This window comes from Odocoileus virginianus, chromosome 8, assembly GCF_023699985.2.
Source record: "Odocoileus virginianus isolate 20LAN1187 ecotype Illinois chromosome 8, Ovbor_1.2, whole genome shotgun sequence".
NCBI lineage: Eukaryota > Metazoa > Chordata > Mammalia > Artiodactyla > Cervidae > Odocoileus > Odocoileus virginianus.
Genome location: NC_069681.1, coordinates 62,723,679 through 62,743,111, shown reverse-complemented (window position 1 = coordinate 62,743,111; position 19,433 = coordinate 62,723,679). Strand labels below are relative to the sequence as shown.

General features: G+C 34.5%; 1 protein-coding gene across 1 annotated transcript in view; it reads right to left on the bottom strand.

Annotated features, from left to right (window-relative positions):
• Positions 1-19,433, bottom strand: part of KLHL1 (kelch like family member 1) — a 489,854-nt gene that overhangs the window by 252,910 nt on the left and 217,511 nt on the right. Inside the window, exon 4 of the mRNA XM_070471593.1 lies at positions 2,479-2,675. Coding sequence (XP_070327694.1) covers positions 2,479-2,675 — 197 coding nt within the window. The remainder of the gene's footprint in view (positions 1-2,478; positions 2,676-19,433) is intronic.

The window sequence follows — 19,433 nt, the reverse complement described above, 5'->3', positions numbered from 1 at the left end:
CTAAGAGAAAATTATACTCTAGGAAGACAACTGGTCAGAAAATGTTTTCCAGTAAAAGAGTAAACCATGAGCATCTGGAGAGCACTGGAGTTTCATGTTTCCAACAGAATTTGAAATCATTTTAATTTTTACAAGCATAACACAACACATGATCAATCCATAGTCTCAAAAATAAGATAGAGTTGTTTAGAATGTTGAGTGTCTTAGATAGGACATCCCTATATTTCTGTTTTACATGTATAGTTTACTATAGAGAATATTTTTTAATGTGTTTAAAAACTATATTGATACTATTGTGTGATAAATCCCAGATCAGTTCAAGCAGCTGCAAGGAAAACATTTTTATTATTAAATTAATAATTTCAAACCAGACCAGAAGGGACCATTATCCCAATGGATATGGAGGCATATTGTTCTTTGACTTAGCTAAGCCAGGAACTCCGAAGTGTAATGAAATGTGCATAATTAAATGACAGCAGTTGGGTTTTGATATTTTGGTTGATGAAGTATTTGTTTACATTAATTTTATATGGTTCATATAATTTGAATAGTAGTACTGTGCCCTGTCATGGAATATTTCAAAAAAAGAATTTGATAATAGATGTACAAAGCATGCATCTCCTTCTTTTATTTATACATTTTATTTAATTTGCTAATCTGCTTAAAGGATTAAAGAAGAAAATTAAAATAATATTGAGAGTCTGTGTAAGAATAACAATGAGGAGACTCAAATGTCTGATTGTCATTAGTAATTGAAAAGGTGCCTAAATCTCACAATAAAAGTTTCTAAATAAATAGCAACTATAAGGCTTAATGAGATTTATTTCATATAAATTATTCCCTTGAGTTGCAAAGGGATAGGTCTATGCTTTAGAGTTGGTTGTTTCAATAATAAAAATTAAATCATTAATAATATTAATAATAACAGTAAAAGTTGTTAGCATTTTATACAGTGCTTGCTATATTCTAGGTACTGTATTAAGCACTTTTTTAGAATGATTTTTTTCTAGGATATAAAATGATCAGTATGAAAATTTTCTAACTGATTATTCAATTCTAGAATGAAAATAACATTTAAAGAACATACTACAAAGTTCACCCATTTAAAGTGTACACCTTAAATGAGTTTTAATCCTTCTGTTAAAATATCTACATATATAATATGTCTACACATACAGCAAGAAATCAAAGAGAAAAATATAAAATAGGCTTATAGTATTACAAGACTATTTACTGACTGATACTCAATCAATTTAAACCTTTTATGAAAAATGGTACAGAAAGACAAATTTACCAAAAAAATAAAAACATTTGATTTACGTATCTAAATATTTTCCCTTTTAGTATAAAAGTTCCCAGGAATTCTGAAATCCAATATTCACTATCCCAATAAATACTTTAAAATATACTATCACGATCCTTTTTTCTCCATAAATCATACAGACAAATGCATACCTAATGTATCATGCTATGATAAACAGTGTACTAGATAGCTCAGGCTGCCATAACAAAATACCACAGACTAGGTGGCTGAGACAACAGGAATTTATTTCTTATTGTTTTGAAGGCTGAAAAGTCCAATATTTAAAATATAGTCTTACTGGGTTCCCTAAAGACTCTCTTCTGAGCTGTCAGACGGCGATCTTCTCACTGTGTCAGCACATGAAAGAGAGAGAGGGGAAGCAAATTCTCCTGTGTCTCTTCTCATAAGGGCATCCTGAGGGGCCTGCTATGATGACCTCACCTCCAAAGCCTCCATCTCCAAACACCATCACGTTTGGGGTAGGATTTCAGCACTGAATGTTGGTTAATATACCTCAGTCCATGGGCTTTCCAGGTGGTGCTAGTGGTAAAGAACATTCCTGCCAGTACAGGAGACTTTAGAGATGCAGCTTCAGTTCCTAGATAGGGAAGATCTCCTGGAGGAGGGCATGGTGACCTACTCCAGTATTCTTGCCTGGAGAAACCCCACGGACAGAGAAGCCTGATGGGCTACAGTCCACAGAGTCGCAGAGAGTCAGATATGACTGAAGCAACTTAGCATGCACAAACCCGAGTCCATGGTAGGGAGGTTGTTTGAAAAATGCAAAAGAAAAATTTTTGTGGCATAATCTGTTAGCTCTTAACTAGAAAGAAAAGAGGGGAAAAGGCAGTTGTGGAAGGAGATGTAAAAGATAGATGTCCCAAGGAGAAATTAAGGAAAAAATTATTTTAAGAATCATTTAAAATCAAAAGTAGTCAATATCTATATCTATATCGTCTATAAAGTGTAAATGGAGTCGTAATAAAGACCATTATGTGATGTCTTTTCTACTTTGAGGTTCTTAAATACTATACAGTACATTGTGTCTCATGATAAAACTGTTCCAGTGATTCAAAACTAATTTTAAGTTTTAATTTTGATTGCAATGACTGTAATTATTTTAACCTCTGACAATACAGCTATGTTGCTATTATTAAAACATTACATTTCCTTACCATCGTGTAGCTGTGGGCCACCTTCATTAATTCAATGCATCCTTGCGCATCTGCAAATGCTCGGATTCCTAAACAGTTTGATGGATGCAAGAGCTTCATGAGGAAATGGCAACACACTTCCACTACTTGAGGAAGCTGAAGAAGGCAAGCTGCTGCAAGAAGGTTTTCAATGGTTTCTTCCTTTAATTCCAAGCAACCTAAACATTAAAAGAATTATGAAACATGTTTAAAGCATGAAATAATATGTACCAGTCTATTATTCCAAACATTAGGCAAACCTTCTAGAAATGATTGAACCTAAATTGATAATCCAAATAAAATATAATTCATAAAAGGTCAGTAATTGTTTCTGGCATCTTGCATTTCTTAGTTTGTATGATATTCAAAATCATACAAACACAAACACAGCTTCCTCTGAGATACCTGTATCCTATTGAACAGGAATTATGGTTGTTCTTTCTGTTGTGAATTAAGTAATCAAAAAAGAGAGAGAGAAATATTTTACAACACATGTCTTTCTAGGTGGATCTAGTGGTAAAGAACTGCCCTGCAAATGCAGGAGACACAAAGAGGAGGGTTCAATCCCTGGGTCAGGAAGATACCCTGGAGGAGGAAATGGCAACCCACTCTAGTAATCTTGCCTGGAGAATCCAATGGACAGGGGCCTGGTGGGCTATCATCCATGGAGTGGCAAAGTGTTGGACACAACTGAGGCAACTTAGCATGCATGCACTCACACACGTCTATAAGCTTAGGAGAGCAAAGATGCACTAAGTTTCTGACAATATATACACTGTTTATTTGAACATGGAATATTTATGTGTATTTAATTAACATCTGTATATGTATTTATAACCATACGTGTTGTACATTGCTAATATTATATTTAGCTCGCTCTGTCTATGATTATAATTTCCTATAATATTTCTTTTCATATGGTCAGTGCTGTGTGTTAATCACTCAGTCATGTTTGACTCTTTGTGACCCCCATAAACTATAGCTCTTCAGGCTCCTCTGAAGAGGTCAGTTAATTTTAAGGTCAGTTAACCTTAAAATTGAGCTCTTCAATGTTTCTTTTCTTTTCCTTCTTTTCTAACTACTGGTATAACTTGTTAAATAATGGAGCTATTTCTGGAATGTTTAGAAATCTCATCTGTGTAAACATCTAGGCTCAATTATTTAGGTTTTCTTTCATGTAACAATTCAGCACATTTTTAGTAGTTTAGTTCCATTCAGATTTTCTATTCCTATTGGGTGAGGTTTTCCAGGTCATGCAATCTCGGAAATGATTTATTTCATCTTAGCTTCTGTGTTACACATGACAACCCTTCACTAGAAATATCTCCACTCATTTTTCTGAACATGGGGTCAAGTCACATACTAACGTCATGACACACGTCAGCGGATGTGTGTTGCTAGCACACCAACGTTTATGATGTGACTATGCCTCACCCCTACTCTTTCTTTTCTACCTGCTAACTGTGCTTCATGCTCAGTCACTCAGTTGTGTCCAACTCTTTGTGATCCCACGAACTGAAGGCAGCCAGGCTCCTCTGCCCATGGAATTTTCCAGGCTAGAATGTTGGAGTGGGGTGCCATTTCTTTCTTCAAGGTATCTTCTCAACCTAGGAATCCAACCCACATTTCTTGTATCTCCTGCCTTGACAGGTAGATTCCTTACCTCTGTGCCACCTTGGAAGCCCACAAGCTACTAAGGCCTACATGAAAAGCCCAGTGGATGGATGCTACATGGGAAGCAAGAAGCCTGAGCTCTGAATCCACCCTCAGAATTATTAGCTTCAAACAACAATATGCAATATATAAACTAATAATACTCCAAAAATAAATTAAAGCTTATACTTGAGTTGAAAGCTATCTCAAGTGTCTAAATTGAACCTCAAGTGTAAAACCATAGGGAAAATAATTGATTAATCTTTATTATTACTATGCTGTTATCTAATTAAAATTTACAAGGATATTCTTGCCAGGTGGAATATACTTTTTAACTTTGTGATGATACTGTCATTTTTCTTTTCTTAGATGTATCTTTATTTCATCATTAATATTCATTTTTTATTACATTCTAAGAGAAGTTGTCTACTTTAAAAAATTAAGCTTTTAAGGACAGAATATTCATTAAGAAAACTCTTCATAAACAGAATGCCTTTACTTTTTTCCCACATCAAAAAATTTATTCTGAATTTTTAAAAATTTCAATACTTTACAAGAATAGTACAATAAGTGCTTAAATGCCTTTTCCTTAACTTCACTAAGGAAAACACAATCACAAAGTGTTAACATTTTGCTATATTTGTGTATATGTTTGTGTGTTTATGCTATAGTTGATGAATTATTTTATAGTACTTCTAATCACCATGTATTTCGTTCTGAATAGTTCAGTGTGTTTCTCTTTAAAAACAATAGCATTCTCCTAGATAGCCACTCATGAATTTGACTTTTTACACTCAAGAATTGATACAATAGTATTTGCCCTAATGCGAATTTTCCCAAATGTCCAAATAAGATGCTTTACTGATTTTATTTTTAAATTCAGCATCTAATCAAGGGCTTCCCAGTTGATGCAGTGATAAAGAATCATCCTGCAAACGCAGGAGAGCAGGAGATACAGGTTCAATTCCTGGGCTGGGAAGACCACCTGGAGTAGAAAATGTCAACCAGCTCCAGTATTCTTGCCTGGAAAATCCCATGGACAGAGGAACCTATGGGCTACAGTCCAGGGTGTTGCAAAGAGTCAGATACAACTAACTGCGCACAGGTGCACGCGGGCGAGCGCACACACACACACACACACACACACACACACAGTGAAGTCTCATACATTATTTACTTGCTATATCTCTTTAGTCTTCTTTAATCTGGAACAGTTTGCCAGCCATTTTGTCATTCATGACATTTATATTAGGGGAGTTCAGACCAGATGTTTTGTAGAATTTCTTCATGTGAATTAGTCATGTTTTTCCCCATGATTAGATTTAGCCAATACTTTTTGGGAGGGAGACAATACAAGTGATGTTTTTCACTCCATGCGTACAGAGTGAGTGATAATGGCAGTATATCCCACTCTTGCTGGTGTTAAATTTGGTATCTTGTTTAAAACAGTGTCTGCCAGATATCTTTATTTTAAAGAAACTTAAATTTCTACAGAAATATTTCCCTTTATAATTAACAAGTCATAAGTTGGTGAGGGATAATTTCAGTTTAAAACATGACATTTCACCCATAACTTAACATGTTTAATAGATGAAGAGCATATGTTTTATTTATGAGTCTCATTGAAAGAATGAGAGCAAAGAAATCTAAAGCCTGCTTCCCAGTATAGCAAGGGATTTGATGAAGAAAAGAGAGAGGTAAATTCTATTTACCTTTGGATATAAATTCAAAGGAAATTAAAATCATTTTATCACATATTAATTTCTAATTAAATTAGCCACCAAATTTTAGCTTGGTATAAATGAGGGACGCTATCAATAATAAAAGTTATAAACAGTCAAATTTCCAATATTTTAATAAATACACAAGGACCCTCTTCAGATATAATCAACTAGTAGAGCACTTAATATCATGATCAATTTGACAGAGGAGACATTTGTCAATAGCAATAAAATTATTTGAGGTGTTTATATTTCACATTACCAATAACATTGTCATTCAATAATAATGTCAAACAACCAGTCTAAATGATTTTAAGACTAATTATATTAGTGTAATTATACACATATATGTTAAAGCTTATGGAATATTAGTAAACATCAAAATAAAAGATTTTAAAAATTATAGAAACCTATATTTTATGCTGCTTTTAGATGCTTTATGAAATATGTACCTATATGCTTATATCAATAAAAATATAAAGTATAGGGGAGATAAAATGTGCATAATAAGATCTGTTATTATTTGCAATTGATTATAAGCACAATTATATATACATATATATGTATGTGTGTAAAATTTTGTCATGATTTAATATCTTTGGAGGAACTGTATCTAAATTTTTTCAATAAGATTATCAAGAAGATGCTTGTATTTTTTTTTAACATTGATCATGTGAAAATCAATTTAAAAAGATCAGATGGTATGATCTTTATAGATTCTATTTTTACTGTGACTTAAGAACATTAGGAGAGTGCCTTTAATTTTAATTGATTATTGTTCTCAGTAGCATATGTTCAGAAAGAATTAGCAAATTAACAGCAGGTTTAAACTGCCCTCCTTGAAAAGGCATGCTTGCAAGATTTGACCTTGATTGGTATCTGAAAACATATATTTCAAGAGGATTCCCACTATTCAGTAATATATATGGCTCACTGTGCCTAGACTGTTCATGTAAACATTATGGCTTATGCTTAACAACTGCTTTCCTTCTGGGAGCCTTGAATTTTGGCATATACTAAGCAAAGGCTGCCTCAATAAAAACTCTCCCTTGTTAACAACAACTCACAGACTTTGTCACAACTCATTGCAGAGGAAATTAAGTGTACACTGTGCCATTCCATTTCAAATGCCAACCTTGGAAGTTTGCTTCTGAATTCCCCAAGACTAAGCCATGTACACTGTTTCCCTTTCCTCATTATGCTCTGAACTTTCTGATACAACAAATCAGAGCCATTGGTTGGTATGCTGAGTCCTGTTAGTCATCCTCTCATGAATCATCAGACCTGGAATATTAGTCTTGAAGATATCCCAATACAGCTTTCTAATGAGAATAGTTGAGGTGGTGGGTAAAGGTTGAGATATACTGTGTCCACAGGCTGGAAGATACAATATTATCAGGATTGCAACTGACCCCAAATTAATCTATAGATTTATTATGACTATATTCAAAACCCTATCAGACATTTTGTAGAAATTGCAAAACTGATTCTAAACTTCATACGTAAATGCAACAACCAAGAGTGTTCTTTGAAAAAGAACAAAATAAAAATAATGACACTACATATCTTAAGACATTTTATGTAACTATAGTAATTAAAATTGATGGCTATTGGTCTAAATATAGATAACTAGACCAATAGAGAGGAATGAATTTTAAAAATACAACCAACCATATATAAAGTTTTGCAAAGGCACAAAAACAGTTCAATTGAAAAATCAGTACAAGCAGATATCCATGTACTAAATCTTGTATTTTAATCTACACAATAAATAAAATTCGCTCATAATGAACCATAGTCCTAAATTTAAAACTTAAAATTGCAAATATTCTCTAAGAAAACATAGGAGAAATCTCTATGACTTTAAGTTAATTGATTATTTCTTAGATAAAATGTCAAAAGGCATAGTCTACAGGAAAATAATGTTAAAAATCACTACAGTGACAGTAGTAAAGAAACAATAGATGAACCATGAACTAGGAAAAAATGTTTGTAAAATCATATACCTGATAAAGTACTTGTGTCTAGAATACTTAAAGAACTCTCAAGCTCAATAATAATAAAAAAGTTTATTATATAAAGCTTATATAAAAAATCTTATAAAAATGCGTAAGTGATCTAAGTAGACATTCCACAAAAGAAGATACATGACTCTAAAATGCTCAACATGATTACTATTTAAGAGAATGCAAGATGAAAAGCACAGTGAAATACCACTACTCATGCATTACAACTGCTGATGGGAATGTGAAATGGTATAACCATTTTGGAAAATTGTTTTATACAATTTTGCTTTTTAAATGACTTAGCCATCCCACTCTTAACTATTTATCCAGGAGAAATAAAAGAACATGTTTATATAAATCCTTTTGCATGAATGCTTATAGTAGATTTATCTTGTAATGTCCAAACCCTGAAAACAACCTAGATGTTCAACAATAAGTGAATAGATGCACAAATTGCAATCTATTCCTTTACTGGACTACTGTTCAGTAATAAATGAGAACTATTGATATGTGCAACATCTTGGTTAATTATGCTTAGTGCAAAATTATGCTGAATGTATAAAATCAGACAAAAAAAACTTTATGATCCAGTTTAATTAAAATTCTTAAACATCTAAACTTAACAATTATGAGTGACACAAATAAGATCATTAGTACCAGAGCATGAGTGAGGGATGAGGAGATGCAACAAAATAGACCATAAAAAGAGGTGACAGATATATTCATTATCCTGATTGTGGTAATGATTTTACATGTTTGAGTGTTACACACTCAGTCATGTCTGATTCTTGGTGATCCCATGGACTGTAGCCCACCAGGCTGCTCTATCCATGAAATTTTCCAAGCAAGAATACTGGAATGGGTTGCTATTTCCTTATACAGGGGATCTTCCCAACCCAGGGATCGAAACTGTGTCTCCTGCATTGCAGGCAGATACTTTACCATCTGAGCTACTAGGGAAGCCCTTCTGAATGTATACATATGTTAAAGTATCACATTAAACACCTTATGTATGTGTTACATGTTACATACATTGAATGTTAATTATTCATTAATAAATCTAAAAAAGAATGCTCAAATGCTAACCAAGACAATTTGAGTTGACTAGTAACTGTAAATACTTTCTGATGGTTTTAATTCAAACTTTATTAACAAAATCACAAAAATAGGATATTATAATTTAGAGAAATTATGGTTATATGTTATTTTTTTCTTTTTTTCTTAAGCTTACAATATATAAATCATATTATTATGATCACGGAAACTTCATATACACTACATATACACCTTATATACACATATGCATATACACTTCATATACATATTATACACACATATAAAATACTTGACAAAAGTACTGTATCAAAAATCTTATAAGTGTAAGCCTAATATATAAAATGGTGTATGTGTGTGTGTGTGTTCATGTTAATATATTTACCTTCCCAAATCAAAGTGTTTCATAGATACTACACAGTGAAATAAGTTATAGGGTATACAAGAAAAAATAATTATTCAATCCGAATTCAAATGCTGGCTCTAACATTGTACTTTATAATAATTTAGGTAAAATGTTAGCAGGGCATCTCACCATTCTTTCTTGTTAGGAAAGAGAGAGAGAAAGGGAAACTAAATTTTCACATGTTATCTGTAGACTAATTTTTAAAAGTTACTTAGTGATAACTTTGGATGTAAATTTGGAGGATGTAACATTGTTTGTTTCAAAGAGTCAAAAAATATTCTGTTTTTTTCAACTTGGAATATATCCAATGAAAGGATCCATTTGTAAAAGCCAGAAGGCATAAATAGAATATAGTGTTAAGTTTGAATGTACACAAATTGAGTTATCTTATGCATGGTCCTCTTTGTATCTATAACCTGGTTATTTCTTTGGCAGATTTAGATGGTAGAAAGGCAAAAATCTGCTAAGTATTTGACTTAAAAGTGAACCTAAAAAAGATACAACTAGCATTAATGGGGGGAAAAAGCAATTCTTTACATCCACTAAGTCAACTTTCAAGGCAGTAATGTTCACAAAGGGTTTTAACACTTACTGAGAGGTAAAGCCTGTATGATCTTACTTTAGGTGCCTCTGAAGATCAGCTTAAAATATCTGTTAGGCAGATGAAATTTTAGATAATTAAGAAGCCAATAACTATAGTAATAGAAAACCATGAGAAATGTTTTCTTAAATAATAAGGAAATATTTATAGTCTTTCTTGACAAGTCCAAAGTATGAGAGCTGATTAATTGATAGGCTCAACACATCATCAGGAAACTGCCATCTTCTCAAGAGCCTTACTGTTTCTCTCATGGTTGCCATAGTTTCAAGCTTCAAATTCAGACAAGAAAACACCCATCAGAAGAGAAAGTATCCCTTCATGTAGAGTTATTTGTGTCAGTGAAGATATCTTTACTAAAAGTTCCCCAAAGCCATTCTTTATATTGCCTTGGAAAAAATTTTATGACATGACCATAAAATGATCAGCAATATTTAACCAACAATTACCAGTCAGGTAAAACCCCAGTCATTGATTTTGACCCTACACAAATTGTGTCAATAGAATCACTCTCTGTTGAGTTGAGTGGTGGAGGAAGAAGGTACTGAGTTTTGAATAAGGTACCTCCAATGTGCGCTACCTTTACCTCACATTAAATAAATGCGCCAAACACATACAAGTAGACTTAAACTCTGATTTCCTAAAAGGGAATGTAGTTAAATTTACACTGTATTGGAGTGAAAATATGTAAAATATAATGGGAAGAAAATTGCGACTGTTATAGAAGAATATGAATCTCTGTTGTTTATATTTTTAATAGACAAACTCTATTCTAACAACTGTGCTGTACAACCACATTTCATCTATTAAATCAGTTATTTTGAAAAAAATAATACATTTTACCTTGTAAGTGTAGGAACTGCCTATAAATTAAAATAGCCTGTCTTCTATCTCCACCTTTCTTCAATGAAAAGAAAGAAAAATAATATCATTGCTATATTAGAATTAAAACAAAGTAAAAAATTGATAGTTCAGAAATTTATAGAGGATTAAAGAATAACTTTTTCCTAAAATACTTTAGATTTACATAAAATTTGCAAAGGTAGAACAGATATTTTTCATATAACACAGCAGCAGAAGCTTTGTCTAGTTAACATTATATGCTCCATATATTTATTAATGAAACAGCATTGTTATATTGTTATTAAATAAAGTTCATTCTTTCCTCACATATGCTTAGCTTTTTTTTTAACCTGTTTTCCTTTTTTCTGTTCCAGGATCCCATGTAGAATACCGTATTTCATTTAGTCATTATATTTCCCTAGGAAACCCTTGGCTGTGACAATTTCTTATTTATTTAGTGTCTTAAGTTGTGTCTGACTCTTTCTCAACCCTATAGACTACAGCCTGCTAGACTTCTCTGTCCATGGGATTTTTCAGGCAAGAACATTGGAGGTGATATTTTCTTAGACCTTTCTTATTTTTAATGACTTTGACAGTTTTGAAGTACTATTTAAGTATTTTGTAGACAGTCCCTCAATTGAGATTTGTTTAATTATGATTACACTGAGATAATGGACTTTGGGGCTCATCACAACATATCAAGGCTGCAAGTTATCAACATGACATCATTGATGATGTCAATTTTGATTACTTGGGAAAAGTAGTATTTGTCAAGTTTCTGAAAATTAAAGAACCCTTCCCCTCTCTGGAAGAAAGACCTAATGCACAGCCACACGTAAGGAACAGGTAGCTATGCTCTATCTCCTTGAGAACAGATGAATTATGCAAATGATTTAGAATTTATTGCTTACACCAATAAATTCTTAGAGTTGTTTCTTTTTATTTTTTTTTTTAAGGCAACAGAGTTAAGGTAATTTTGGTTTTCACCATTTTATTAAATTCAGTAGGTTTACATATCTTTTAAACAATTACCAAAAGAAATTTATTTTTACTGCAGTTTAGACTTTTGCTGCCATCAATTACTCCTTAATCTAACATGCACCACATTACTGGCACTCTGGTCTCCTCTCTCTCTGTCACTTTCTTTCCTCTCTCTCTCTGTTTTTCTCTCTCCTTCTCATCTGGAGGAAAATCTTGATTGTCACCTGAAAATTGCAGCAAACACATTTTATAAAACAATGATAATGCATACTTTAGAAATTTTATGACTTTAGAGTTTACTAATTAATAAATAATGTTGTGCATGCATTCTAGCCACAAGAAAAGCACTGATTATGCTTTTGAGTACTAAATATACTTCAGAGTTCAAGGACTCACTGTTAGAAAAGTTAGGGAAATATCTGCTCAAGGATCAGTAAGAAAGTTATGACAACAAAAAAACACCATTTTTCCATTTTTTCTCTAGGAAAGTCCACTGGGATTGAGGACAGAACCCAAAATGTCAATAGTTCTAATTTACCTGATGGTGCTACTGCTTTCACTTCAGTCATGTCTGAATATGTGTGACCCTATGGACTGTAGCCTGCCAGGCTCCTCTGTCCATGGAATATTCTAGGCAAGAGTACTAGAGAGCATTGCTATGCCCTTCTGCAGTGGATTTTCCACACCCAAGGATTGAACCCAGGTCTCCTGCATTACAGGCAGATTCTTTACCACTGAGACACCAGGGAAGCCCCTCATTTACTTAAATTGTATTAAATCTACTATTTTAACATATCCATCATTTGGACCTACAAGAATTTGTTTGCTGTTAAAAATCGTGACTTTGGATATTTCTGCATCTTCGTACAGGTGTTTAAATTCCTTGAATTGAAGGATAAAGTGTCATCACTTATTTTCAATATTGTTGTTGTTCAGGCTCTCAGTCCTGTCTGACTCTTTGTGACCCCACGACCTGCAGCACGCCAGGCTTCCCTGCCATTCACCATCTCCTGGAGTTTGTTCAAACTCATGTCCATGGAGTTTGTGATGCCATCCAAGCATCTTGTACACTATCATCCCCTTCCTCTCCTACTTTCAATCTTTCCCTGCATCAGTCTTTCCCAACAAGTTGGCTTGCACTGAGTGACCAAAGTATTGGAGCTTCAGCTTCGACATCTGTCTTTGCAATGAATATTCCATGTTGATTTCCTTTAGGATTGATTTAATCTCCATGCAGTTCAAGACTTTCAAGAGTCTTCTTCAACACCACAGTTCAAAAACATCAATTCTTTGGTTCTCAGCCTTCTTTATGGTTCAACTCTCACATCCATGCATGACTCCTGGAAAAACCATAGCTTTGACTATATGAGCCTTGGTTGGCAAAGTAATGTCCCCGCTTTTTAATATGCTGTCTAGTTTGGTCATAGCTTTTCTTAAAAGGAGCAAGTGTTTTTAATTACATTGCTGCCGTCACCATCCACAGTGATTTTGGAGCCCAAGAAAATAAGGTCTGTTACTGTTTCCATTGTTTCCCCATCTGTTTGCCAAGAAGTGATGGGATCAGATGCCAACATCTTAGTTTTTTTTTTTAATTGAAGTATAATTGCTTTACAGAGTTTTGTTTGTTTCTGCCAAATATCAACATGAATCAGCCATAGGTATATATGTTTTTGAATGTTGAGTCTTAAGCTGGCTTTCTCACTCTCCTCTTTCACCCTCAAAAGAGGCTCTTTAATTCCTCTTCACTTTCTACCATATGGGTAGTATCATCTGCATATCAGAGGTTATTAATATTTCTCCTGGCTTTTGATTCCAGCTTGTGATTCATCCTGCCAGCATTTCACATGATGTGCTCTGCATAGAAGCTATATAAGAAAGATGACAATATACAGCCTTGACATATTCCTTTCCCAATTTTGAACCAGTCCATTATTCCATGTCCAGTTCTAACTGATGCTTCATAACCTGCATACAGGTTTCTCAGGAGACAGGTAAGTTCAGTTCATTTGATCAGTCGTGTCAGACTCTTTGTTACCCCAGGGACTGCAGCACGCTAGGCTTCCCTGTCCATCCATCACCAAATCCTAGAGCTTACTCAAACTCATGTCCATTGAGTCAGTGATGCCATCTAACCATCTCATCCTCTGTTGTCCCCTTCTCCTCCCACTTTTGATCTTTCCCAGCATCAGGGTCTTTTCCAATGAGTCAGTTCTTCATATCATGTGACCAGAGTATTGGAGTTTCAGCTTCAGCATCAGTCCTTCCAATGAATATTCAGGACTGATTTCCTTTAGGATTGACTGGTTTGATCCCTGTGCAGTCCAAGGGACTCTCAAGAGTCTTCTCTGACACCACAGTTCAAAAGCATCATTTCTTCAGTGCTCAGGTTTCTTTATAGTCCAACTCTCATATCCATGCATGACTACTGGAAAAACCATAGCTTTCACCAGACAGACTTTTGTGGGTAAAGTAATGTCTCCACTTTTTAATATGCTTTCTAGTTTGGTCATTACTTTTCTTCCAAGGAGCAAGTGTCTTTTAATTTCAAGGCTGAACTCACCATCTGCAGTGATTTTGGAGCCCAAAGAAATAGAGTCTGTCATGGTTGCCATTGTTTCCCCATCTATTTGAGATGAAGTGATGGGATGGGTTGCCATGATCATAGTTTTCTGAATGCTGAGTTTTATGCCAATTTTTTCACTGTCCTCTTTCAATTTCATCAAAAGGCTCTTTAATTCTTCTTCACTTTCTGCCATAAGGGTGATGTCTTCTGAATATCTGAGGTGATTGATATTTCTCCTGGCAATCTTGGTTCCAGCTTGTGTTTCATCCAGCCCAGTGTTTCTCATGATGTACTCTGCATATAAGTTAAATAAGCAGGGTGACAATATACAGCCTTGATGTACTCCTTTCCAGATTTGGAACCAGTATTTTGTTCTGGTTCTAATAGTTCTAACTATTGCTTCTTGAACTGCATACAGATTTCTCAGCAGGGGTGTCAGGTGGCCTGGTATTCCCATCTCTTTAAGAATTTTCCACAGTTTGTTGTGATCCACACAGTCAAAGGCTTTGGTATAGTCAATAAAGCAGAAGTAGAAATTTTTCCAGAACATCGTGCCTTTTCAATGATCCAACAGATATTGACATTTGATCTATGGTTCCTCTACCTTTTCTAAATCCAGCTTGTACATCCAGAAATTCTCAGTTCATATACTGTTGAAACATAGTTTGTAGGATTTTGAGCATTACATTGTTAGCATGTGAAATAAGTGCAATTGTGTGGTAGTTTGAACATTCTTTGGCATTGCCTTCCTTTGGGATTGGAATGAAAGCTTACCTTTTCTAGTTCTGTGTCCACTGCTGAGTTTTCCAAAGTTGCTGGCATACTGAGTGCAGCATTTTAAAAGCATAAGTTTTTAGGATTTGAAATAACCCAGATGGAATTCTATCACCTCCACTAGCTCTGTCCATAGTGATGTTTCCAAGGCCCACTGACAACACTCCAGAATGTCTGGCTCTAGGTGAGTGATGACACCATCGTGGTTGTTTGAGTCATTACAATCTTTTTTGTGTAGTTCTTTCATGTATTTTTGCCTCCTCTTCTGTCCCTAATAAACTGCATAGGATTATTTCCCACTGCAAGGACTTGCTATAGAGCTTAAATTAAAGTAGTCTGCCACTCAATACTCAAGCAAATTTTGGCTATGAGCAAGGCAAAAATATATACTTTAAAAAAAATGATCAACTCATAGTTATGTAAGTTATCCAATCATCTACTTTAAGCAACATAATTTGGCAACCTATATGTCAACCTACCACATATATGTTCACTTGGCCATCGCAGAGCTTATTACTTTAGCACATCTTTACATGGAATGCGCACACTTCATTTCAGCATAGGTAACAATAATCTCCTCAAATTAAATGTTCTTTCAACCCAAGAGAGTTTGATCCAAGGATTTTTATATCCTATTGAAACAATAATCTGTGCTTCTGGACAATATCTTTTGAATTCATATCAAACAACAGAAAAGGCAGTTCTGTAATGCATTATAATTGGAGAAGGCGATGGCACCCCACTCCAGTCCTCTTGCCTGGAAAATCCCACGGAGAGAGGAGCCTGGTAGGCTGCAGTCCATGGGGTCACTAGGAGTTGGACACGACTGAGCAACTTCACTTTCACTTTTCACTTTCACACATTGGAGAAGGAAATGGCAACCCACTCCAGTGTTCTTGCCTGGAGAATACCAGGGACGGGGGAGCCTGGTGGGCTGCCGTCTATGGTGTCGTACAGAGCTGGACATGACTGAAGCGACTTAGCAGCAGCAGCAATGCATTATAATATCTACTTTTGGCATGTAGTGAGGATGTCTGAAGTACACTATCATGGTTTTCAAGTATTCAAATACACAAAAATATTTCTCTCAGATATTAATATCAGTAAGCTGTGTTTATGTTGAGTAAATATTAGTTTTAAATTTAATGGCATAACTGTTAGGCATTTTTCTTTGTCTAAGTGAATGAGAAGTTAAAACAAAATATTGATATGTAATTTCTATGAATGCAAACTGAATTTTAAGACACTTATGATGCAAACCATTCCATGGGTTTTGAGTTTGAATGCCTTCTATTACATCTTTTTTACTTGAATTTCAAAGTCTTATAAGCCATGAATACTTAAGAACAAAACTACAAATAATCCTATAATCCTATGGCTTCTGTAAATGACATTAGATTTTTTTTTCTTCATTTATTGTTCTATTCATTCTTGAAAATATAAGATAGATTGCAAAGGATAAGAATAAGAGAATACAACCTCTTATTAGACAGATATATAGCAACAGTACCTACATGCTGCTATCTACCACGCATTCTCAAAGAAGCAGATTGAATTGAAGTTGATCTCAAAGTTGCTCCATCTTGGGTGAGTATATATTTTAGGTACTAACTTGGATGGTTGTGTAGTGGGATTGAAAAATTCTGCAGTTTTGACATTTTATTTTCTGACCATCTGCCTATATTGGGAGTTCTACTATCCTATCTGTGCAAGAGGCTATCCTATGCACTCTGTACGCTGGGGCTTCTGAATTGTCAGGTTGCTTTTGTTTGTTTATGTAACAGAGGATTTTCTTTGGAGTGCTATAGAGGCTCTCAAAAAAGTGCTTAATATGTTATTATCTAATTTCCTTTTTGTCTTCAGCATAGATCAGTTTCAGACATTACTACCTTCATTTTCTGACTATTTGCATTCATGTTTTTATTGAGATCATCTCATATAAGAATCTATAATCAGTATTTTTTTATCCCAATGAATGAGAAGTGTAACAACTATCAAGTATTACTCAGCAAGTACACAACTGATTCTCAAGTAAGCATGAAATCCTTTCCCAGAATGCTACCTAGAACATCCATGTATATATAATTATTAATGTAAATTTCTTCACATACATATATATATATATATATATATATATATATAATTTATTGGAGTAGAGCTTATTTAAAATAGTCTGTTAATTTCAGGTCTGGAGCAAAGTGGATGTTATACATGTACTTACATCCACTTTTTTTAAAGATCCTCTTCCTATATAGGCCATTTACAGACTATTGAGTAGAGTTCCTTGTGCTACATAGGAGATCCTTATTAATTATTTACTTTATGTATAGTAGTGAGTATATGTCCATCCCAGTCTTCCAATATATATCTCTCCCATCCCTTATTCCATGTAACCATAGATTTTTCTGCATCTATGAATCTACTTCTGTTTTATATTATAAATAAGTTCATTTGTACCATTTTTTAAATCCCATATATGTGATATATGATATCTGTCTTTCTCTTCTGACTTATTATACTTGGTATGACAGTCTCTAGGTCCCTCCATGTTGATGCAAACAGAGTTATTCCATGTTTTCTTATGGCTGAGTAATATTATATTGAATATATATACCATGTCTTCTTTATCCATTCCTCTGCTGATGGACATTTAGATTGCTTCCATATCCTGGTTATCGTAAATAGTGCTGCAATGAACACTAGGCTGCATGTATTTTTTTCAAATTATGGTTTTCTCCAGGTACATGCTTGGGAGTGGGATTGCTATGTGATATGATTGTTCCACTTTTATTTTTTTAAAGAATCCCCATCCTGTTCTCCATAGTGACTGTATTGATTTTCATTCCCAGCAACAGTGTAATAGGTTTCCCTTTTCTCCACACCTTCTCTAGCATTTATTGTTTGTAAATTTTTTTGATGATGATCATTCTGACCAGCATTAGGTGATATTTCACTATTGTTTGATTTGCATTTCCCTAATAATTATTGATGTTGGGCATCTTTTCATGTGCTTTTTTGACATCAGTATGTCTTCTTAACCTCAGAAATGCAAATGATACCACCTTTATGGTAGAAATTGAACTCAAGAGACTTTTGATGAAGGTGAAAGAGGAGGGTGAAAAAGCTGGCTTAAAACTCAACATTCAAAAAACTAAGATCATAGCATCTGGTCCCATTACTTCATGGCAAATAGATGGGGAAACAATGGAAACAGTGACTGACTTTATTTTCCTGGACTCCAAAATCACTGTGGATAGTGACTGCAGCCATGAAATTAAAAGATGCTAACTTCTTTGAAGTAAAGCTATGGCAAACCTAGACAGAATATTAAAAAAGCAGAGACATTGCTTTGCCGACAAAGGTCTGTACAGTCAAAGCTATGGCTTTTCCAGTAATTATGTACAGATGTGAAAGTTGGACCATAAAGAAAGTTGAGCACCAAAAGTAATACTTTTGAACTATGGTGTTGGAGAAGACTCTTGAGTCCCTTGGACAACAAGGAGATCAAACCAGTCAATCCTGAAAGAAATCAACGTGGAATATTTATTGTAATGACTGATGCTGAAGCTGAAGCTCCAATACTTTGGTTACTTGATGCGAACTCATTGGAAAAGACCATGATGCTGGGAAAGACTGAAGGCAGGAGGGGAAGAGGGCAATAGAGGTTGGCATAATTGGATGACATCACTGATGCAATGGACATGAATTTTAGCAAACTCCAAGAAACAGTGGGATGACAGAGAACCCAACATGATGCAGTCCATGGGGACACAAAGAGTCAGACACAGCTTAGTGACTGAACAACAAATGTCTTTTTTTTTGAAAGTGACTATACTACTCAAGGCAATCTAAAGACTCAGTACAATCTCTATCACATCACCAACAGCATTTTTCACAGAATTAGGGCAGAGTTGTGCAGTTTGTATGAAAACACAGAAGAGTCTGATTAGACAAGGCAATCTTGAGAAAAAAAAATGGAGCTAGAGGAATCAGGCTCCCTGACTTCAGACTACACTACAATGCTACAGTAATCAAAGCAGCATGGTACTGGAACAAAAACAGACCTATTGACCAATGGAACAGGACAGAAAGTCCAAAGATTATCCCACACGTCTATGGTCACCTAATCTGTGACAAAGGAGACAAAAACATACAATGGAGATAGGACAAAGCTCTTTAATAAGCGGAAACTTGGCACTGACATGCTTATTAAGTGGAATTAGAACACTCCCTAGCACCATACACAAAAATAAACTCAAAATGAATTAAAAACATAAGTATAAGGCTGACCACTATAAAATTCTTAGAGGAAAATAGGCAGAACATTCTTTGACATAAA